Source organism: Hemicordylus capensis, chromosome 2 (genome assembly GCF_027244095.1).
Source record: "Hemicordylus capensis ecotype Gifberg chromosome 2, rHemCap1.1.pri, whole genome shotgun sequence".
Lineage (NCBI taxonomy): Eukaryota > Metazoa > Chordata > Lepidosauria > Squamata > Cordylidae > Hemicordylus > Hemicordylus capensis.
The window spans coordinates 191,364,450-191,388,337 of NC_069658.1; the positions used below are offsets into that span (position 1 = coordinate 191,364,450).

At 44.4% G+C, this 23,888-nt stretch overlaps 1 protein-coding gene and 1 long non-coding RNA gene across 2 annotated transcripts in view; one reads left to right on the forward strand and one right to left on the reverse strand.

The window, feature by feature from the left end:
* The window catches only part of PIN1 (peptidylprolyl cis/trans isomerase, NIMA-interacting 1), a 55,162-nt gene that overhangs the window by 25,205 nt on the left and 6,069 nt on the right, over nt 1-23,888 (forward strand). The window contains exon 3 of the mRNA XM_053297768.1: nt 17,178-17,288. Within this exon, the coding sequence (XP_053153743.1) occupies nt 17,178-17,288 (111 nt within the window). The remainder of the gene's footprint in view (nt 1-17,177; nt 17,289-23,888) is intronic.
* LOC128345588 (uncharacterized) lies at nt 4,875-22,407 on the reverse strand. The gene is made up of 4 exons (XR_008316528.1): nt 22,224-22,407; nt 10,772-10,900; nt 9,940-10,021; nt 4,875-5,363 (listed from the first exon to the last, which is right to left on the reverse strand). It is a non-coding gene; the product is annotated as an uncharacterized LOC128345588 (long non-coding RNA).

The window sequence follows — 23,888 nt, forward strand, 5'->3', positions numbered from 1 at the left end:
AAACTGAGTTCCATGACTTTTTTTGCGCACACGCAGAATTCTGGCATACAAGCAGCTCTGCTCATAGGTGCGCTACTTTACAACTTCTAAGCTTTGTATTTGATATGTTTTTTAAAAGCACAGAATTCTACCTTTTAAAAACTTCCATCCACAGACGCCTTTTGAAATCATTTTTTTTAAAGGTGCGGCATATGAAGTACCCTTTATCTCTTGTGGCGTGGGTATACTTTATCATAAACTTTTGATCTTTAGAAAGATTGCAGCTTGTCAGTATTTCCATATGTGCAAGGGGATAACTGAATGGCATTGTGGCAGTCTTCTCCCCTTTTCTTTGAACACTGAAAAATGGTTCACTAAAACCACATAGCTAAGCAATATGTCTTCGATTTTTGTCAGGTGAAATTGCTGCTTCACAGAGGAGTGGCTAAAAAGCAAAGAGTCCTCATTCCCCAAGTACAAGCTTGCAATATAGATGGAGGGAAGGTTGGTTTAGGGGTTGTAAGGGAGAAATCATGCTTGGCTGATGGATCTTTCTGAGACTTTTAACTTTATAAGGTACACTTCTCCAACCCTCATGATTGCAGAGAGCTGTATTAAAAGGCCCCAATGGGTTCTGCTCAGGGTGTCAGAGCCCAGTGCGAACAGCCCCCAAATAGATAAACTGTTTGACAGTTGAGGGCTTCTTCTGAGTCCCTTCTCTGAGTGCCCATGGCCTTGGAGGTGAAATTGGTGGCAACTGGGGAAAAGACTTTTTTTCCAGTAGTGCCCAAACTTCGATTTCAGCCCAAGATATATATGCCTAGCATTTTTGCAACCCCACCCCCACCCAGCACTAGGCAAAGTCTGTCCTGTTCTCTTGGGGGTTTTAGAACAGCAGCCTTGTTTTTGCTTAATGGTTGTAATCAGCTGGTTTTTAGTGGTTTTACAGTGTTCTTGGCTGCTGTCGTTTGATTCTTGTGTGTTGCTTTATGTGTTTAATGATTGCAGTAGTGTTGTCAGTATTTTGCTAGCCACCATGATACAAAGTGGATAAGATGAAAGATAAATCAGTCTGGTTTCAGAGCTCATGCGGAATACTGGTGGTCCCCTGAAGGGCCACAAGTGAGTAAGGTGGTCTAGAGCAGACACAGGACAAATTTAAGAGGTAGGAAACAAAGGGGCTAGAGGCAGGTAACATAGCCCAAGAGAGGCAAGCGGTGGGTGGGTGGTTCTGGAAGCAGGTGCTTCACCAGGCAAGGTCTTCTCTGGTGAGAGAAGTTGCTCAAACTGAAGAGTAAATTTGGAGGCTGGAGCTTAACAGCACCTGGTGGACAGAGATTGGTCCTTGGTGGAGGGGGGCGGGTTTAGCTGGTTGAGTACTCGGCTGGTTGGGCCAGTACTACAGCCTCAGTGGTGCCTTTGAAGCAGAAAGCTCAGTCTCTGCCAGACCTGGGGGTTGGCATAGCGCAAGAGGCAAGATGCTTGAGCATAGTTGCTGGGAGCCCTTGTTTGAGACCTCCCCCCACACCTACCCTCGTACCTTCCAAAGGCTCAGAAAATGAAGCGTGTATGCATTTGGGAGCAACTTCCGGTGACCCAAATATTTGGTCTTCAGCACATTTTCCTTCCAGTAGTCCCACAGTCTTCTCCCAATGTACCTGTCAGTTGCCAGTGAAGGCAATACAAATGAATCCTTCGCCTCCTTCCCCTCTCATTCTAGAAGAAGGAATTTGTAATTGGATATCATGCAGAATTGTAGCAAGATGTAATTTAAATGCTTGAGGTGAATTTCTTGATTGTCATAATTCCTGATTGTCATAAGTGTGCCAGGGGATTCTGTAATACAAATGTTGTGCACAAGAAAAGTAATAGCACTTTGCTGGCTGTCCCTCTTAACTATTTTCTGCCCATAAATGGGCAGAGCTTGTATTGCACAAATGAGAACCAGAAGTACAAGAATCTGCAGAGATCTTGTCACCATTTTGCTTCCTGCCCAGCCTTACTCTGTTTTTGTGGTAGATCAACGCAAAGGGCATATCGGAGATAGTCTGAACTTCCGTTCTGCTGTAGAACTGACACCTATTGGATTCTGAGTATTTGCCAGAGACCTGTAACATCCCTGGGGGCTCTTGGACACTTTTTCTAAATGCATGCCCTGCTCCCTTCTGTTCGTCAGTTAGGATTGTTCTCTGACCTCCAACCCCACCCCACCAATCTTGTCAGTTAAGGAACTCTGCTAGGCCAAGCGCTGTAAGAGTCCTTATTAGGAATTGTATCCAAGCAAGGTTGTTCTTAACCAGCAGTTTCCTTTATATCTCATGACTTGTATTCCCAGAAAGTTCAAAAGGATTCAAACAAATGCCACTTGTACTAGCAGGTAATAACAACTGGGACCCTCTGTCACCACTCTGGCAATTCTTTCCTCTTTGTTTTCCATCATATTCCAAGAAAAGGTCATTGTCATTGTCTTTGGGAAATCTATTAAACTTGTACAAATAAAATGTTGCTTATAACAATAGTTTATATCGCAGTGTATCAAAGCAAGTGAGTAGATGCATATTCTAATCTGGAGGAGGCTTACAATGTGTGAATGATGTTTTTAAAAACCAGAATTGGATCATTTTTAATTAAGCCATAATGACCTATCTTTAAATTGTGTTTTGGCGCATGGGATAGGGTCCATGTATGTGTGGCAGGTTTTTTTTTTAGCACATCTATTTCCAAAGCTAGATCCAAGAACCAAAAGTTTCTCTCCCTTCCCTTTGTAATATTTTTGAGAAGAATACAAAAGAAAACTGGAATCTACTAGATAGCAAAGTCTTGCCTTACTAAAAGAACTGGCTAACTTCAGTCCCATATTTCAAAAGGAAAAAATGTTTGAGATTTGAGGTAGTTACTATGAATATTTTATAATCTGCTTTCCAACAACAATGCTCAGCACAGTTTGTGTAGAAAAATAAACAAGATGGTTCCTTGTCCCCAAAGGGCTCACAGTCTAAAAGGAAACCTAAGGTAGACACCAGCAACAGCCGTTGGAGGGATGCTGTGCTGGGGTTGAATAGGTACAGTTGCTCTCCCCTTGCAAAATATAAGAGAATCACCACTTTAAAAGGTGCCTCCTTGCTTAGCATAGAGAGCCCACTGCCCCTTGTTACATAAACCAGTTAAGGGCTTGCAAGTCATAATGATAGCAAGAGATAGAGCTTGTGGAAAAACAATCAGAAGTTTATTGTAAGGTGAGTGTCTCATTTTCCACGTTAACTGAGCCTATTTAAATAATCTGTCTTGGATTATTAGCAATTCCAGAAAGGGCAAAATATATAACCTTAATTTCCTCAAAGTAGTCCGGTCAACCATGGTAATCCTAGTCAACACTTTAAAAGTGTTTGTTTGTTTGTTTGTTTGTTTATTAAAACTTTTATACCGCCCTTCCAAGAGGCTCAGGGCGGTTTACATTAAAACTGAATGGTTATGACTGAATGGTCATAGTCATTTGGTGTAAACAAGACGGACAGAGAAAACTAGATTTTGCTTTCTTGGTTAGGGATGTGCACAAAACTGGTTTGCCCAGTTCGGTTCAAATTCGAACCAGGTTCGAACCATGAGGGCGTGGTTCGATTTTGGTTTTGCTCGAACCTCCCCCTGGTTCAGTTCGAACAAAACCCAGTACCCCATGGGTTAGCAGCCCATGGGGGTGGTTGGCACCCTCTCTCTGGGCCACCCCAGCACCCCCCAAGTGCAGTTGGGCTGCTGAAACCTCCATTTTTCCCTATGGTGAAAAACTGTAACGCTACTTGTGGGGTGCTGGGGTGGCCCAGAGTGAGTGGTGGTATAGTGAACAGAGGGTGCTAACCACCCCCATAGGTTACTAACCCATGGGGTACTGGGTTTTGTTTCTGAAGTGTTCTGAGTGTAGATTCTTTGGTAGCATATAAGATTTTCAATGACAAACCATGAATCCACTCTCATTGCTAACTTTAAAGACACATAAACTTCAAAAATCACTTAAAAATCAGCCTTTTGCCCAATTCCTTTCAAATAATTCTGTTAGCTGCCTGGCCTTCCTTGGGCACTACCACCCACCACACTCCGCTCTAGAACACCCCTTTCCTCCTGACATGAAGCTATAGATTTGCTGCAATCCTCATTATACCCTATGAGGAATTCTAAAATAATTTTAAAATTCACCAATAATCAGAGGAGTGTCCGATTGCCTTGGGGCTTTGTGGGTGGTAGGCACCCCTGGGTGTCTACCACCCACCCCACTTTTGTGCCCCTAGGTGCTCCACAATAGGGGATATGGGCTGGTTCGGTCCCATTATACCCTCTGAGAAAAATAATTAAAAATATTTCAAATATTCATAAAAAATCGTAGGAGTGTCCGATTGCTTCGGGGTTTGCGTGGTTGTTGGCACCCATGGGTGTTCCACAATAAGGAATAATGGGCTGGTTCGAGTCCCATTATACCCTATGAGAGAAAAATAAAAATAAATTTCAAAAATTCATAAAAAATTGTACGAATGTCCGATTGCTTTGAGGTTTGGAAGGTAGGTACCCATGGGTGCCAGCTACCACCCCACCCATTTTTGGAGGTCCGTACCAGTTTGAACCAGTTCAAATTGAACCACCCCCAGTTTGGTTCGAATTTGAACCTGCAGCTCGAACCTGATGGCTGGTTTGTTCGAATTCGAACCATCAAACCACCCTGGTTCGAATTCGAACCGGTTCGCACATCCCTATTCTTGGTAAGACACTATTTTTACCCTCACACATACACAGGAAATAGAACTATACTTTTTAAAATGGCTTCATTCAGGCCAGATATTATTAATTATAACTAATGTATACTCAGGCTCATCAAAACTCCACCCACCCACCCCGCAAAAGAGGGCTGCTTCAGTTCTAGTGTCGAGGTGTTGTAGAACTTGGATTTTCTTGAACTCCTTAAGCATAGAATAAGGCTGTGCTTTCGTAAAGGAAGGACATATTGTCATCACATCCTCTCTACTGAACAAACTTCAGTAGCTTAAGATCATTAGAAGTTTAATGTGAACACAGACCACAAGGATGCTTATCTGCCAACTGATGTCCCAGAACCTCATCTTCAATTAAAGTTCTGATACCAGCTTTTCTGTGCATGTTATCTTTCTCCGATAGAAGGCCAAGTAAATGAAAAGTTGTCGTTGGGTGCAGCAATAGAAGGTCTCCGTCATCTGATACGGTTATGGAGAGAGACATTTTAATCTTTTCCGTATGGGATCCAGATGTAATTCTTATATTCAAGTGATGTTTAAAATCTATTATAGTACCGGTTTGATAGCCCCTGAGACGAAAGTCCTCCTGCTATCAGATAATTTCTGTGTTAAAGCAATCTTTTGTGTCACCTTAAGGACAGAGGGAAAGACGTGATTAAAACTTATTTCATTTAACTACCCTGCTGTGGGGTTGATAAAGCCCATTAGGAATTCATTCATTTGTCACTTTTATTATCATTTATTTTTTTCTATTCTCCCAAGTATGAAATGCCATGATCAGGAGTGGGGGGAAATCTATTTTCTGTCAACACCTCCATCTGTCCTTGATAGACACCATTTGCGGTAAAGGTCATAAGAACGTGCATATAATTATTTAAAATTGGCAGTGTGCATTTAGACTCGATAAGGGTATGAAGAGAGATTGATACTGTTGACTTGGTGAGAACAGTCTGTTATTATCTTCCCAAAAATGAGCAAGTGAAATTATAAACAAAGAAAGCACTAAAGAATTTATTGCATGAATGCCCACCTTAGCCACAATCAAACAGCTGAGCCTCATTGAATTTCTATGAACAGACATACCGTACCTGATGAACATAATTATAGCCCAGAATTGTTTAAATAGATCCCTTGGGAAGCATCAGTTTGACAGGCGTATCATCATCACCTCTCTCATTTTTGTTTAGAGAATTTTAACTCCAGTATTACTGTTTTTGTTAAACACCATTGTGAGGGTTGGGAGTTGTTCAAGGGCTTATGAGCATATGAAATTCTTTTGCAGCATTTATCCAGGCTTGTAAACGGCTACTTGCCTGATCTCCTGTGGCAAGTAATCATCAGTTGCAGGTGACCAGGCAAGTAAGCATTTTTAAAAATCATTTTGTGGGGTGATCTGAGTTGCCATAAATGCATGCCTGTGCTAGTTTAAAAAACAAAAACAAAACACATTTGTGGGCTAGTTGCTATTGTGGACTTGTTTGCAAGACTGTTTATCATGGGATAAGTTTTTACCATTGTAGGAATCTACCTTATATAAGTCAGACCATCTAGCCCAGTATTGTCTGCCTTTACTGACAGCTGTTCTCCAGATCATAGAATGTTAAAATAAGAAGGGACTTAAAACGGGAGGTCTGCTAGTCCAGTTCCCTCCCCAGGGCAGAAAACTGCTACATCATGCCTGACAGACAGTTGTCCAGCCTCTGTTTGAAAACCTCTAGTGAAGGACAGCCCACCACTGCACAAGGCAAGACTGCTCCATTGTCAGAGAGTTCTAGTGTCTAGCCTGAATCTGCTTCCTTTTAATTTAAACCTGTTGGTTTAAATTCTCTCCCTCAGGAACAACTGAGAAGAAATCTGCACCACCTTCTAAGTAACCATTCTTCAGATAGCTGAAGATCATATCTCCCCTTTGCCTAATCTTCTCCAGGATAAACTTACTCAGTGTCTTTAACAGTTCCTTATGGGACTTGGTTTCCAGACCCTACCCAAATGCAGGACTTGTGCATTGTGTTGACTTTCTGAAGTTCTGTTGAACTTCATCTTGTTAGTTTTGGCCCAGTGCTTGAACCTGCCCATATCAGTTTGAATCTTGATTCTGTCTTCTAAGGTGTTAGCTGTCATCCCCTTCCCCTTGGTTTCGTGTCATCTGCAGATTTCACAAGCATCCCCGCTATATTCCCTCCTCCCAGGGTGTTTGGGCAGAGAGCTGTCTTTCCCAGCCCTGATTCTTGGGTTTCTTACCAGCAAAGCCAAGGGTTGTACTTGGAACACATGCTTTGCCTGCAGAAGACCCCATTGCTGAGCTATGCGTGTCCCCCTCCCTGCCTCCTGACTGCTATGCCTTATCGAGAACACATAGCACCACCAACGTTCTAGTATGTGTGCTAGCTTCCTGTAACTTTCCAGCAGCAGTGCAAGACATGGGGTATTGAACTCTCAAGCCATATAAGTGGCTGAAGTCCTACGTACCATAGACTGCCACCTCCCAGAAAGTGGCATTTTAAGGCCTGTGTAACCTTATTTTAAAGCCGGAGTTAATGAAGTACAAAAGAATGTCACTTCCGTATTTTGTCCAGTATTGTTTGGAGCTAGGAAAAACCTCTGCCAGAGACTTTGGACCAGTGGACTGACATTCTGTATAAGGCAGCTTCATATCCGGCTACCCTAGATCTTGGTCCCACACGCTATGGAAAAATATCATGTAGCTTCCGAGTCCTTGCACATGTGATCCACTTGAAGCACATGGTTACTAAGTGCCTCATCTCTTTCAAAACAAGTGTTCTTAGTAAACACAAAATATCACGGTGGCATTTGCTTTCTGTTCAAGTGATGCTGATCTGGGCAAACACTCCTAACTGCAGGAAAGAAGTGGGGGAGCTATTCCAGCTTGGCTTCTGGAATAGATGTTTGTGAAATCCAGCTTGTAGACCTTGGTTACTAGTTTGCTGCTGCTTTGAAGTATTCAATGCTTTCTGTTACTCTGCCAATTGTGCTCTAACATGCTCTCTGTAACCTTGCTACTCACTAGTGCCAAGGGAATGCTTGCAGATCGTTGGGAAGATTCCCTGTGCGTGTCTTTGCCATCTCTCCTGCACTGTACTAGGATGCCTGGCAAGACTTGCTGGCATCAATTAGTGCACTCAGATGAAGCATAGCTTTGTCCACTTGAGTAGCAAGCCCTTGCCATGGAGTGTCTATGGCTGGCGGTCTGGGCAAGACTGCAAGCATTCTGCTGGAGTGCAGAAAAGGGAGCCACTTCTCAGTTCCTAAAGTCTGACTAAACCAATGTGATGTAGTAGCTAGAGTCCTGGTCTAGGACTGGGGAGACCTGGGTTCAAATCCTGCTCTGTATGACCTCGAGCCAGTCATTGTATCTGAACATAAGTTCTCTTAACTGTAAGGATAAAACTGTACACTGCCCTGAGTTCCTTGGATGAATGGCAGGAAACAAATTTGATAGGTAGAATGTTTTAACAAAAGTCAAACTTCTGTGTTCACACAAATGTACCAGTGGGAGCTGGTAGACTAGAATTTCAGTGAGTTTACTCATGCTAAGCTGTGCGTAGGAAATATAGGATCCAGGAGCTAAAGAACTGCACAACTACTTCTGTGCACTCCAAGGAGACATGTACTTCTTGTACAGTGGCTCCTCCGGTTGCAGAGCAAACTGCTTTTAGAAAATATGGACCAGAGGTGTGCTGCTGCTGCTTTTCGAAGAAAAGTAAAAAACACAGAACCTCATCCCAGTGGGCATATGTGGGCTCTTGGGTAATGTCTAAAATAGCTCTTTAGATCCCAGTGGACCCAAAGGTAACAAAACACAAATGGCACTGAATGTAAACATAGAAATACAATCAAAAGAACCTCATCAATGCTAGTCAAATCATACTACGCATGCTAAATAAAGGTAAAAGCAACTTAAAGCACAGCAAACTACCAGAACTGAGCAAAAATTATACCTCCTGTTCAAAAGGGAAGCCAATGTGGTGGCGTGGTTAGAGTGGACTAGAACCAAGGAGACTCGGGTTCAAATGCCCATTCAGCAGTGAGACTCACTGGGTGATGCTGGGCCAGTCATTGCTTTCTCAGCTTAACGCAGCTCACAGGATTGTGAGGATAAACCATGTGTACCGCTCTTGGCTACTCGGAGGAAGCATGGGATATAAATGTAGTAAGTAAATAAGCTTGCAAACCCTAACTGTTTGTAACTCCCATAACTGAAACATACAACAGTTTAGCCTTCTGCTTCAGTTTAGTTTTCACTGAGGTGATAAACATTGCTCTGGGCTCTACCACTGCACATTGCAGGTGAGAGTTTCCATAACTACCCACAACTGGGCTTGTCTTACAGCCCTTTGGTATGAAAGAACATTAAGTTAACTCATACTTGCACACATCACTGAAAATTAAACAGGTCTGAGATGGCTTTATAGAAAGTTTTCTAGAAGATTGGAAACCCTTTCTGTGGTACATGAAAAACAATGTGAATTTGGATTTATCAACGGGGCTTGAAATGTAAAAATAACAGTTGGGGAATTCGTTTTAGTAATGAAACTAAAGGATTATTATGGTGATGAAAATAAGGACTAGGATATAATTAGATATATAAATATGAAGAAAATATTTATATGAGAGTAAACATGGATGTTACAGTATAACTATGTTGAAAGATGAACTGGAAGTCACATTGGCATACAGAAAACTAATAAAAATATAAATACAAAAAAAATTAAACAGGTCTTTATAGGGGGTAGAAGAAACTGGATTCCACTACAGGGACAGTGATAATTTATTGAGGATGATTTCTAATGATTTCCAAATGGTGATTCCTGATATTGTACTGGCATAGTGTTTGCTTTGTCTATTTGGGTACCTCAATAGAGTGAAAGTTGGTGCTTATGCAGCTACCATTTTCCAAGGAAGGCCGTTGCCTCCTGTAGAAATCTGTTTGCATAAGTTTCTCACTTATGGCCAATGTAGGCCTTGTGCTGCAACTATTTTTCCAGGGAGGCAGGAAGAAAAACATTCTCTGCTGGTGTAGGAGGTCACCCGTCATGGGTTATCCCTACTCACATGCTCCAGAAGGCAAGATTATGTGAATGAGGAGAACCTTTAATAGACCCCCCTCATGGGCGGTTCCCTCCAGTTCATGTCCTGTCCTCACTTCCGATAGCACCTACTTGCTCTTAAGCTTCATAGGGCCTACCTTGCTCTCTGGACCCACATCTGTTTTTGTTTCTCATCTGCACTATCCTTTTCTGTGTTCTGGTATTCTCCTTTTTTTCTTCCTTGGGGGAAAAAAACTTATGTTTGTATTTCAGTCCTTCCTATCCTTTCCCACCTCTCCATTTTTCTTTCTATGGCTTCGGAGCAGGGAAGGATGAAAGTTTTAGCAGTTAGGGTAAAACAGGTAAGGGTGCTCTTCTTGCCCATCAGTCATGCAGGCCTCTACATCTTCAGCCTCTAGAGGGAGATCCGCAAGCTCCATTAGGCCTGAGCTGCTTCCCCCCAACACGACCACTGAGAATACAGAGGGTGGTAGCCATGGCTCCTGGCATGATACTAGCCACCAAAGCCCGTTGGCAAACCAACTATAGTGCAAGGAGGAGTGCCCTACCAAAGAGGAAGCGCCCAATATCAGAGGACAACTCTGGGTGTGCTGAGCAAGTGCCCACATCTGGTAGAGGTGTACTACTGCCACTACCAATCTGTCTCCAGTGAGGCATTTCTCCCTGATAGTTTCGTTGCCCCCTCTCTGAAGCAGCCGTGCCCTCCACCATTACAGTCCTCCACGGAGAACACGTGGCCAGCACCTAAACAACCCACCCTGCTACCACAGGCGACTGAGGCTGCAGCTGTAACTGGAGTCCAAGGCAGTGAGAGATGACATGGAGTGCCCAGAAAGTGGGGAAGATGTCCCTGAGTACGTCTCACAAGATGTTGGGCATGTGAGACGAGGGGGTTGGGTCTGGAGCCTAATACCCCTCCCTCCCTGCATCTATGCCATCACCTCCTGCAGGCCCTTTACACCCACTCACCCCAGGCCAGGTAACCCATTTGACTGGCAGGAATAGATAAGGCATTTGGTCTACCAGTCAGTGCAGGAGAGCCATAAGGCACACAAGGCTCACTGTAAACGCAAGAGGTCTCCTCTTCCTCCCCAGCACCTAGGGAAAAGCGTTAAAAGTCTATTAAGAAAATGGCCAATAAGAAGAGGATATCTTCCCTTCACCATGCTTCTGAACTGTTGGGGTGAATCTCCTGACATCTAATTGCCACCTGGGGACCTAGATGCTTTTAGTGCCTGTCCAGACTCTATGCCTGAAATATCTGAGTCAGAGGAGGGAGAGATTTCGGATAAGGCCTTCACTGCTTTGGCCAATCAACACCTTTCCTTCAAGGTTTTCAGTCCCCCATATCACAGGCCATTTCAGCGTCAGAGTTGGAGGACTTACAGGCTGAATCCCAGGAACCCAATCCAAGGGTTCTCCGGACCTACCAACTTCAAAATACCCCAAGGTGAAGGTTCCCATGTCTGAGGGCTTTCTTTAGAAATGCTCTTAAACAGGAATGGCATAGGCCCACTTTCAGTAAGAGACCTAATACTAGAGCCAATAAGTTGTATAACCTATCTGATGAGGTTTTGGACTTCATTGGAGTTCCTCTTACCGATGCCCCGTCATAGCCCTTCGCAGTGGAACGGTGGTGCTGAAGGATGGGAATTCCACCCTTAAATAACCTACAGATAAACAGGTCGAGGCAGTTATATGCAGGTCACATGAGGCAGAGTCCAGGGCAATTAAGGCAGATACCATGGCCTCTTTGGTGTCCATCGGCTCTCTCATGGATTGATGAACTACTGAATAATTAACCCCTCAGATCCTGTGCGTCTGAGGTGGTAGACTACTAAGGCTATAGAGAGTGGCAACCTTTATGGCTGATGCTACCCTAGACAATATTAGGCTTTCCACCAGGGCTGTAAGCGCCAAAATCATAGTCAGGAGGAAAATTGGTTTAAAACACTGGTATGTAGATAACACTTCTAAGTCCAACCTTACCTCCGTGCCTTACTTGGGCTCCAAGCCCTTTGGGGATGAAGCACTTAAACATTTCAGTTGAAACAAGGGACAAGAGGAAAGCGCTCACCTCTTCCTTTAAAAGGGAAGATACAAAGTCCATGTAAACTTAGCCAACCCTACAAGGCCTTCCGGCCATCCAGAGAGGCTTCTAGAGGAAACGGGCAGTACTGGAACAGATCACACAATCAGGGCAGACAGGTGTTTCAGCCCCAGCCCAGATCTAGTTTTCCATCTTGCGCCAAGAGACCCAGATAGCAGTCCTGATGGTCAACCGCTAAAGGTGGGAGGCTGTATCATGGACATCTGGTACATCTGGGATTCTTCAGCTTCAGACCAATGGGTATTCTCTGGTCTCAGAAGGTTACAAAATAGAGCTTAGCCATCCTTCCAGGGACAAATTCTTACCCACTCAAAGATTGCAGTCTTTTAAAACAAGTAGGCCTACTCCAAGCCATTCAGCATCTCATTCAAACAGAGGTTCTAGAAACAGTACCCACTGACTAAAGGGGGAAGAGCATGTGCTCCATATTCTACACTATCCGAGAAAGATGGATCCCTCCAGGATCTGACGTTTGAATCAATTCGTAGTGAAAATAAAATTTTGGATGGAAACCTTATGACCAGTTGCAGAGGTACTTCAGGATTACTTGGTGTCCATAGACCTGAAGGACACCTACAGGCAACTATCTGCCCAGACAGCCAACACCTTCTCTGGTTCACCTACCCAAACCATCACTTCCAATACAGAGCTCTGCCTTTCAGCCTATCCTTGGCACCCAGAATATTTACCAAAATCTTGGCACCACCTTTGCCTCCCAGGGGATTCACCTATCTTTTGATCTGCATGAGGTCGTCCATGGCAGCTGGACAAGGACTCTATCATGCCTCAAGGCACATGGGTTTCTGGTCAATTGGGAGAAGAGCCACTTTATATCATCTCAGCAGATTGTTCACCTGGGCATGGCCATCAGCACATCCAAGGACTGGCTTTTTCTGCCTCGGGCCCACCTGAGAGTCCTGATGGGATTGGCTCAGGAAGTCTTGCAGAGCCTATCAATGGACCTGCTTTGATCTAGCACATTTACTGGGCCTGATGGTCGCAGTTATAGATTCAGTTCTGTGGACCAGGTTCCATGCTTCCACATCAGATGGACATTGCTTGTGTCAGTTGTCTATCACCATCAAAGAGCCCCTAAGACACTCCTTCAGTTGGTGGATTCTACCAGTGAACATGTCCAGGGGCAAACTGTTCACAGAGACAAGCCGCATCAGGGTGACCATGGATGTGATCCTCTCTGGTTGTGGAGCCCACTGCCTCTAATTCCACACTCAGGGCAGGTGGATGCCAACTGACAATGCCACAGTATAAATTGGCTAGAATGGAGGGCAGTGCACCCGGACCTACTTGTATTTCAGGACATTGTCAGGGATTCCCACGTCATGATCCACATGGACAACATGACCACATAAAATGTCAGTGAGGGATAAGATCTTGGTCTCTATGTCCAACTTCAGAGCCGCTCCAGTGGGTGGAAGCAAATCTGGGATCGATAGTGGCACACCACGTCAGAAGGACTACAAACGTTCAGGCAGATTAGTTCATCTGGCAGAATGGAGTCTTCATCCGGTGGTATTCTGTTGGATAATGCAGCTTCTGGGGTAACCACGTGGACCTGTTTGCGTCACCCACCAATACAAAACTGCTGCTATTCTCTTGAATTCCAGAATGAGGGGCAGAGGCATCGGATGCACTGTCCGTGCCTTGGCCACCTTCACTTCTCTACATCTTTCCTCCAGTTCCACTCCTAATCAGATGCCTCAGGAAATTGCAGGTAACAAGGGCAATCTTGATTGCTCTCTTTTGGCCCAGGAGGCCTTGGTTCTTGGATGTCATGGTCATGACTGTGAAAGGCCCACTGTTCCTCCGGCAGAGGGTAGATCTCCTGTCTCGAGGATTGATATTTCACCTAGACCCAACATGGATAAAATTGACTGCCTGGAGGCTGAGAGGGATGGCCTGAGCCTCCAGGGTCTGTCGCCTGAAGTCTACACCATTCTGGCTTCTCATAAACCCTCTACTAACTCTGTTTCTATCACTTAGGTGGAAGACTTTTATCATATCAGCATTTCGCTGCTCCTTGCAAGTCCATGCATGTAAACTGAAAGAGCTGTTGACTTTTCTCCAGGAAGGTCTCTCCATGGGGTTGAAGGCCAACACCTTATGACGGCAAGCCACTTGCTTGCTCAGATGTTTCCCAAGGGAATATGCTTAGACACTCTTTACTGCAAAACATTCTTGGGGTGCCACACATCTATCTCCACCAGTGTGCCACTGCTTTCCCACATGGGATTTGCACACAGTGTTCAGGGTTCTTCATCAGTCTCCATTTGAACCTCTGAGTGAAGCCTTCCTTAGGTTACTTTCTCATAAAGTTGCTTTCCTTGTTGTTGTTACATTGGCCAGATGGGTTTCGGAGCTATAAGTCCTCTCTGTTAAGGATGTTCTCCAAGGATGTGTTCAGGCTCATACCTGATCATTCATCCTGAAGGTAAATTCCACTTTCAATAGGTCAGAAGAGATATATTTCCCTTGTTCAGCCCTCAACCCAGCCATTCAAAGGAACAATAGTGGCACAAGCTGGATGTTCAGAAGGCACTACGTATCTGCATCTAACATTCTGCTGCTTTCCACAAGTCTGACTCTGTCTCATTCCAGCCACCTACTATGGGCAAGAGTGTCTGCCGCCACTATAGGACGCTGGGTCAAGGCATGTACCTTAGTGTATGAATTGCAACGTTTGCCACCTCCTTCCAGGGTCACAGTGCACTTTATGAGATCAGCTACTTCAGCAGCTTTTTCTACCACCGCACCTCTGGATGAGATTTGCAGGGCAGCCATGTGGAAGTCTCCATCCATGTTCTTGAAGCACTATAAACTGGATATTGCTGCAGCAGTGAGGATGGCATTTTCCGCAGGGTTATTCAGCAGGTGCTTCTCCAACAGTAGACTTGGGGAAATCGGTTTCCACCCTGTTGCTGCAGTATTTACCCATGATGGGTGACCACCCACACCAGCAGAGAAAGGAACGTCAGTACGCTCCCTGAAGATTTCTTTGCTGGTGAAATGGAGGTCACCCATGCCCTCCTGTGGTTTTTTTCTGGGTATACTGCTGGTCTGTCACTTGGGCTACCCTTAGAGGTGTAGCTCTGCTCCGCCCTTCCCTGTCGTCTTTCTGATCATGTCCTCTTTGTTTAATGTTTGACTTTTACTGTATTGTGTGTGGTGCTTGCTTATGCTTCGAGTTTTTCAAGGGAACTGGAGGGCACTGCCCACCAGGGGTCTATGAAAGTTTTCCTCATTTACACAATCCTGCCTTCTGGACCATGTGTGTGGGGATAACCCATAATGGGTGATCTCCGTTACGCCAGCACGAAGAAATGTCCATGCTGAGTACCAATGTTCCTTTTCACTTCATGTTTCAAAGTAATACAACTTAATCGGCTCTGTGTCCAAGATAAAGACCACCCCATTGCAGAGGCTTGGTTTGGGTGACAGAGCACAAAAGTCAACAAAGCATTCTTGGTCTATGAAGGTTCATTTATGAATGCTTTTTTAGGGGGCTTGGTGTGATTGGAGTACACTTGACAGCTATGATCAGGTTCCCACTTAGATGGTAAGCCTTTTCTCATGTGTACAACTACAGAAAGACCAGAAGTCTTGATTGAATGTTCCTCTGTTTAAAAAACAAAACCAACTTCCTCCAGATAGGCTGGGGAGCAGTGTTCCCTCTAAGGCGTGTGTGTGTGTGTGTGTGTGTGTGTGTGTGTGTGTGTGTGTGTGCGGACACACATTTTTTATGTCCGCTCAATTAATTTTAGATCCCTCTCAGGTTGAATCAGGAAGGCCCCCTTCTGAATGTGCATGTGCACACACTGCCTTGATACTACGCCCCCCCCCACCGCAAAAAAAACCGCACACCTCATTCTGTGCACAGATGAAATAAATTATAAATAAATAAATTGGTCTGGCGGCAGGTTTTTAAAAATCATTTTAGAGAGGGAGCACTGCTGAGGAGGAAAATAGACTAGAACATTTCTGTCACATATCAAGCTTCCCATGTGGAGGATACTTGAATGCTTCTCCATACTAGTGATGTGAGCCCCTACCTGCAGTCTGAAGTAGTAGCACCTATGAATAACCGACTGGTCAAGAATTGTGTATGCATTTATATCTTGCCTGGTCTAGGGGTTAGTGAGGTAAACATGGCAACTGTTGCTAGGTTCTGGGATTGGTAGGGAGAGTTCCATGGATCTTGAAGCCTACGAAGTAGAGTCAGTTGGAAGCTCACTGCTGAGGGAGTAGCTGACAAAGAGACACTTGGTCTGTAAGATAGTGAACTTCAACAACAACAACAACAAATATTTATATACCGCTTTTCAACAAAAGTTTCCAAAGCAGTTTATATAGAGAAATAAATAAAATGGATCCCTGTCCCTCAAAGGGCTCACAATCTAAAGCAAAAAACACCTCTGTGTTTCTTGGAAAGGATACACTGGTTGTATTCATTTTGTCTGTCTTTATGAAACATAAAATTTTAAAAATATTCGGACTTTCTATAGTAAAGTCACACACCTTTTACCTATAGCATTCCTCTGCTGTCGAGGGCAATAGACATTATAGAATTACTGAAATAAATGATGGCAGTGGATATAGCCTAGAAACCGATTTACTGTATCTGTGAAAACTAGAAGGCTGTTTACACGACCAGGAGGTGGGGAGGGTGGGCAGGCAGGGGAAAGGCTACGTCGAACTTCGCTCCCCCCTGCCGCCCCGGATGATTCTTCCATGTTGGTGGGAACACGCTAACTATGCTCCCACATGCTTCTTGGAGCAGTACAGATCTTGAGAGGCCAGGACAATGCGTCCTGGCCTCTGGATATCCCACAGTGCACCACCACAAGCATGGTGTGTTGAGGGATCATCCCTCAGCCGGGTGCTCTTGCTCGGTGTATGCTCTGGCTGTATGCAGCCCATGGAGAAACATGACCCCAGCATCAGGGTTAAGGATACACTCGCGCCCTTAACCCTAGCTAAAGGCCAGGGTTAAAAGTTGGGCTTAGCATGAGGGCAGTGCTGGAATTGGGCTCGATCCCGGCGGAGCACACATTTAGCCCTACCCACGTAGGTTCCTTAACCTGGGTAGCACTGCTCATGTGCCTTTTAGGTCTCCATTTTAGCCATATACAACCCAAAATTCCTGTGTATGTGTAACCTAAAATGTCTTCCAACTATCTGTCTCTGCTAGAGCTCTCAGATTCCTGGCTCTGTTGTCATGACTCTTCTAAATTCTTCTCTTGTCAACAGGCTACATTCAGAAAATTAAATCCGGGGAGGAAGATTTTGAATCCCTGGCATCGCAGTTCAGCGACTGCAGCTCAGCCAAGGCAGGAGGAGACCTGGGTACTTTTGGAAGAGGTGAGTCAAGCAAGGGTTTTACATGGTTGTACTCTTCCTCCCGCTCCCGAGGGAGGATGCAGGGACTGACAAGAAGTCTTTCCCTTCGATGAGAGAAGCTTCTGTCTGAATACCTCCTGAGCAGCAAATGTAACAAATTTAAACCAAGAAACTAAAACAGTTGGGATTCTCTGGTGGAGGCAATCCCCAAATATAAATCAAAAAGGGAATTTTAGCGTCCCTTTTTTCACATTCTAGGCAAGCCTGGGAACTTTGGGTTCTCCTTTGAAGAGGTACATATTGGCTGAAGACAACTCAGTGCTGAAACCCAAACTAAATGGATAGCTAGATTACTGGATACCCTGCATGGGTAGAGAGGATTACTGGAAGATGCTGGGCAGTTGATGTTGGGCAGCAGACCTCCTCGCTCCCCCAGTTGGTGCATCTCATATGGTGTTGAGAAAGGAGTCTCCTTATTACCCTACTTGAAATATGAGGTAGGGATGTACACGAACCAGTTTGGTGGTCCTTTTACAGAACCAGTTCGGAGGTCTGGCGGCAGGTTTTTAAAAATCATTTTAGAGAAGCAGAGAGAATGCCCTTATCCCCTCCCACCGGCGCTGTTTGCCAAAATCGCTGGTGCAGGGTGGCAGCATACCTTGTTGCTGCCCCAGTCAGCGTAGTACCAAAAGTGGAAGCAGGGGTAAGTGCACCCTCCCTGCTCCTTAAAGATAACCCTCCCCGCTGCCAAACACAGTCCTGGTTGGTGATAACTCCTGGGTATACAAGACATTTCCCACGCATCCTTTTTCACATCTGTTGGAATGGCTATTTGTTCCTGTCCCTAGACAGTACCTTGGCTCTGTCCACACTCTTCAGCTCTCTGCGCATTTTACAGCTGTCACAGTTGTCTTCTCCTTTGGCTCTCTGCTTCTGTAGAGGCAGGGGAAGGAGGGTATTGGAATGCTCGGGTGCCAGTGCCAGAAGCATTATATCATTTTTGGCCAAGTCAACAGGAAGCTCCCTCTGATGTGGCTGCTTGCAGAAGAAGGGCACCTTGGGATATCGACCCAGTCTGCTGTGGGTATTGCAAGTTTGTGATCTCCCTTCTCCTCCATTCCTTCTTGGTGATGTCTTACTTAGTGACTAAATCAAGGAGCAGTACACTGTGTTGTTCTGAGACCACACTGTTGTGATGCTTGCTTGGTTCAAAGGCTCTTCTCCAGACTCTGTCATCTTGCTGTGCATTTGTGTGCTCTTGAAATTGGAAAGAGTTTGGACCCGTTTCAAAAGAGGGGCCCTTAGCTGACTTCAGCCCATGCCTTCTGGGGTCTTTGCTCTGGAACAAAGCAATGCAGAAGTTTTATTGTGTTCTGGGCATTGTAGGCAGAGTGCAGTGTTGCTGGGACTCTTGTTCCCAAAAGGATCAGAGAAGTGACTGGTATTTTCCATCTGTTACAACTTAAGGCCTTTCTCTGCTTCATTCCATATGATTAAGCTTTCTTTCTGCTGTATCGCACCAGCTGAGGCCTGGCTTTCCCTCTCCACTTGCCTTCCACTGTGTGTATTTTGTGAAAGGATACCTGCTCTCTAATGATTTCATGGAGATTATTCCTCCTTCTGTATTAGACATGGAGATTATTCCTCCTTCTGTATTAGACATCCACCCTAGCCTTTGACATTGCTTAATAGACCTGGAAGGGATGTTGTGGGTCATCTAACCCTACCCTTAGGAATGCTAGCTAGGACTATTGTGTCCTGCATTTCTGTGGCTTTTAATCCTGAAAATGCAGAAACTTGATACTTTGAGTGTGTCAGGGTGCTTCCTTTTCTCATTGCTTTTGTCCAGGATTAGAGAGAGAAGCTTGGAACATAGAGTAGTATCCAGAGATGGTGAATAAGGGTTTATGTTGCTCATAGATGGGGCTTCACTGCTTTGCTCAGCTCTCTAATAACTTCCTGTCTGGAATTATCTTATGCTTAAAATTTACAAGGGGCAGTAGTTCAGTGGTGGAGCATGTCCTTTCCATGGACTCCCCCACTCCCAATATCTCTAGTAAAAAGGAATTCTGGTTAGCCTGACTAGGAAAGACCACTCCCTCCCCAAGACTTTGAGAATAGCTCAACTTGAAGTAAACAGTAGTGGGGTAGGTGGACGAGTGGTCTGACTCTGAACCCCTAACTCCACATGTTCCCCAAGGTGGATCTGAATTCTGCTACCTATAGAAATGATGCTGATCGCACACATTAACTTATTGTACACATCTGTTCCGCTTCTGCTCAGTGTGAGCAGGAGCGCTGAATCCCTCCCAGTTTGCCAGTTCTCACCTCCCCCAAAGCTTCTGAATTCCACAAGTATTTGCCTTTTCAGGTTTTTTTTATGATGGCCCTAAGGGCTCGAACTAAAAAGCAGACATCCTCAGGATGCAGTGTGTCATGCCTGATGCCATTTCCTGACACTCACATCGCAGGTGCAGAATACAGAAGTGGAGAATAGGCCATGAGAGGACATTGGGCAGGTGAGCTGGAACTATGATCAACAGGTAGAGCCAGGGAGCTGTTGAGTGAATAGCCCTCCCTCTCTCTAACACTGGACTACACCTCTCCTTGGAGCCTTTGTGTTCATACATTGAAGCTTGCTTTCACAAAAATGACCTATGAAAAGGAAACCTTGGGAATCTGATGGACACAGTTAGGTTGCGGATAGGACAAAGAAGGATATCTTCTACCTGCCTGCCCTCAAGAAGCTGCTCTCTCGTCAGCTCCTTAGTGTTTCCTCCCCTGCCTTGGAACTATGAGAAGAGAGAGAGAAGGGGGGATGATGAAATCAGGCTGCATCATTCCTGGCTCTGCAGTCAAACTGCATTCCTCCAACCTAGGTCCCCTTGTTCATACAGGCAAGCAGCTGCAGTTTGACCATTGGGCTCTGGAGCAATTGTCTGTTTGTCGTTTGGAATGTGATTCTCCAAGAAAACAGACTCTCTTCTTCTGTAGGCTATGGAATATTAAAGTAGCCTCGGATTGTGAGCCTCTTATCAGGCAAGCTTAGAGATTTTAATTACCTGTTTTAGAATCGTGATGGGGGGATAACTCAGTGCACCCAATTTGGAACTGAACCAGGTTAATTTGGGAGCCATCTAAATATTTTAATAGGCCAATTCTGGGTGGGTAGGGCTTCTCTAGGCCTAGGTACACTCCCAGTGATATCAAGGAGCATGCTGAGGTCTAAAGACATCTCTTCAACCTGCACCCTCTCCTGACTTGACTGCACATTGCCATGTTGCATTACTTCCCAGTGGAGGGGCATGTGTGTGGGTGCATATGTGCAGTGAAGAGTAGACACGGGGTGGGGATGTGCTGATCTTCCCTGAGAGGGGCATGGGAAACTGAGATCTCTAATCCCAAGCGTGCTTCTGGTGTTTCATAGGAAATGCTCTGGGACCTAGAAGAGTGTTCAGGCTTTTCCAGCTCCATTATGGAATCTGTAGCCTTCACATATAGTTTCAGAATAGAGCCCTCTGATTTCTGCAGCTCTTGCTTGGAATAAGCAGATCTGCATTGGTGCTGGTACCTAATATCAATTTGCAGGATAGGGAATAAGGGACTTGACTCACGGGTAGCTTAGCATAGCTGTAACGCTTCTTGGACATCTCCAAAGATGCAATTCCCACTTGAAATAATAAAAGACCTGACTACTCATGAGTAGCAAGGATTGTTCAGCCTCAGCAGAGAGGGTTGCTAACTTTATCTCGCTTCAGCTTGCATGTCATGGGGAATTTAGATCTTGATTTGCATGGAGGCGCTGCTTTAATTGCTCTTTGTCTTCATTTCCATGGAGAGCGCTCCCCTGCTATCACTGGCAGCAATTTCTTCCTCAGTCAAATATTTCCTCTTTTTTTGTTTTAAAGGATGGTGCTAATATTGGCACTCTATGGATTGGGAAGTAATGAAACGGCCATTAATCTTGTGCTGCCAGTGATTGGTAGTTTGGTCTCATTTAGAAACTGTCAGCTCAGCTGTGATCCTGGGTGACTTAGGGAAGGAGATGGTTGAGATGGGCCAGTAATGCAAAGCTGCTGAACTCTCTCTCTCCACTAGGTGGCACACACGCAGCACAAGCAGCTGCTCTGCTCTTCTGACACAGCACCACCACGTTCTGTCTCCGGCTTTTTCTCTGCACTCATTTTTTGGTGGGTTGAAAAGCGTAATTTATTAGAACTATGAATCCTGGTTACATTTAGAGGCAAAGCAGCTCGAATGTTGCAATTTATCTTCTTCAAAAATCCCCAAGTAATTGACACTTCCTCTTCAGCAATTTTGAAACCCAGGCAGGGAGATGAAAGTTGTGTTTTCCACATCCTGAAATAAAGTCCTCCTGATTTGAGGGTGAAATTTGTCTAAAACCCAATCATCCAACTCAGAAAAGGAAGACAGAGAAACATGTACTGCTAGAGTTTCAGGCATTGTGTGTTTTATGTTATGAAATGGTCTCTCCCTCCCCCATTCCTCTAAAAGGGGGTCTCCCCCATAGATTTTATTTATTTAAAATATTTATACCCCATCCCTCCAGTACACTACTGCTCGGGGCAGTTCCCAACAATAAAGTAGATACAATGTAAAATAAAAGTAATAAAATTAACCAGATTAAGTAAACAAGTTGAAAATCAGGCTAGAAACCACAATCAGTATTAAGTTTCAAATTAAAAATTAGTTTAAAAGCTAAAAACTGAGAGTTATAAAAACTAAAGAACTTCTGCACATGGATGTATATATATACCCACACTACAAACCTCATGGGGAATATCTGTCCCTTCCCCCTGAGCACTTTGACTCAATTTTCTCATCTCCTGTATATACACTAATTCTCCTTGCCAGCTCTGGCATACCATTTCCCCCTATGCATTTCCAGCCTGTTAACTGGGTCTACAACAGTCGAGGACCCTATAACCCACTCACTTGAAACCCTGAAGTCTAGTGCTTCAATAAATCTGTTGCCAATCAGACTTGTATTTTCCCAGCATTCGTCAGATCATGAGAGGATATAAGATGTGCTTCAAATACAGGAGGATGAACCAAAAACAATTCCTGGGAATCCTTAGCAGCAGCTGCCAGTTTCTCTAAGAATGAGAACACAGATGGACTTTGGAAGGCACATCAATGTCACAATGTAAATTGCTGCAACTGCCATGGCTTCCTTCAGAGAATCTTGGGAATTGTGACTTCATGACAGTGCAGAGAATCTTGTTTGGAGCAGCAGTTTTTTAAGGCATCTTTTGGGGACCCATAGCAAAGGGGGCAGCTTACTCTAAGCTGCCCAGAGACGCATGTTTTGGGCGGTATAGACATATTTTAAATAAAATAAATAAATAATAAATATATATGCTCTTGTAGTGTTGGTATCCCCTGTTTTATGACTGCAGACTCTTAAAAAAAACCCCAAAACCAACCCATTGATTTGGGGGTGTTAACTGTAAGTTCCTTTGAGAAGCCCTACTACTTAAAATAGGGCTGTATTCCAAGTTGAAGACTCCTAGTCAGTTGTATGAGTTGTAAATCTTCATATATTTGCATGATTTTTTTGGCAGGGCAGGGGGAGCATACTGGTTCTTCTGAGACGGTGGCCACAATCTGTTTGTACTAAAGTTCTTTGTAGAAAATGTGTTGCTCAGTTTAAGTGGGATACTTTTCATAGATGAATCCAACCAATTAGGCTAAACATTTCATCCCTACAATAGTTTTATTATATTGAGATCTCCCCTTTCTTTCAAGCTGCTTAAGGCAGGGTAAAGTTGCACAGTTGAGTCAGTGTCAACTCCTGGCACCCACAGAGCCCTGTGCTTTTCTTTGGTAGAATACAGGAGGGGTTTGCCATTGCCTCCTCCTGCGCAATATGAGATGATGCCTTTCAGCATCTTCCTATATTGCTGCTGCTCGATATAGGTGTTTCCCATAGTCTGTAAAACATAGCAGCAGGGATTCGAACTGGCAACCTCTGGCTCTCTAGGTGAATTATTTCCCCACTGCACCATTAGGTGGCTTAAGGCAGTGTACATGAGGTTATTCCATTTTATTCCTTACAACAACCTTGCAAGATAAGCTAGGTTGAGAGAGAAATAAAACACAAGAGCAGCCTTGATGGATTATATCAGCCATCTATCCAGTCCATCATCCAGTTTCCAAAAGCAGGCAGCCGGTTGCCTCTGGGAAGCACACAAGAAGGCCTTCCCCCAGTAACAGAAATGCAGCAAGCAGTACCCTTTCTTTGAAGATGGTCCAGTTAGATATCATGACTGATGATGTTTTTTCCATTGTAGCTTTGTTTTCCAAAACTACAATGGAAAACAATGTGCTTATATCAGATGTTTTTATGTTTCAACTATAGTGCATTCAAATGCGTTTTTAAAATAAAATCTACACTTATAAACAAACATGTCGAAGTTGATAACTCTAATCTCTTAAACTGAATCCCTGACACCCTGTCAAAGGCACTGAATTGGAGACTGCTGTTTTGTGCACAAGAATAAACAATGGAGAAACACGTGACTTTTGCGGTTAGGCATTGCAAATATGTATGTAGGTATGATCCACCTACTGGATCAGTTGGTGCCTGTGGGAATTTTC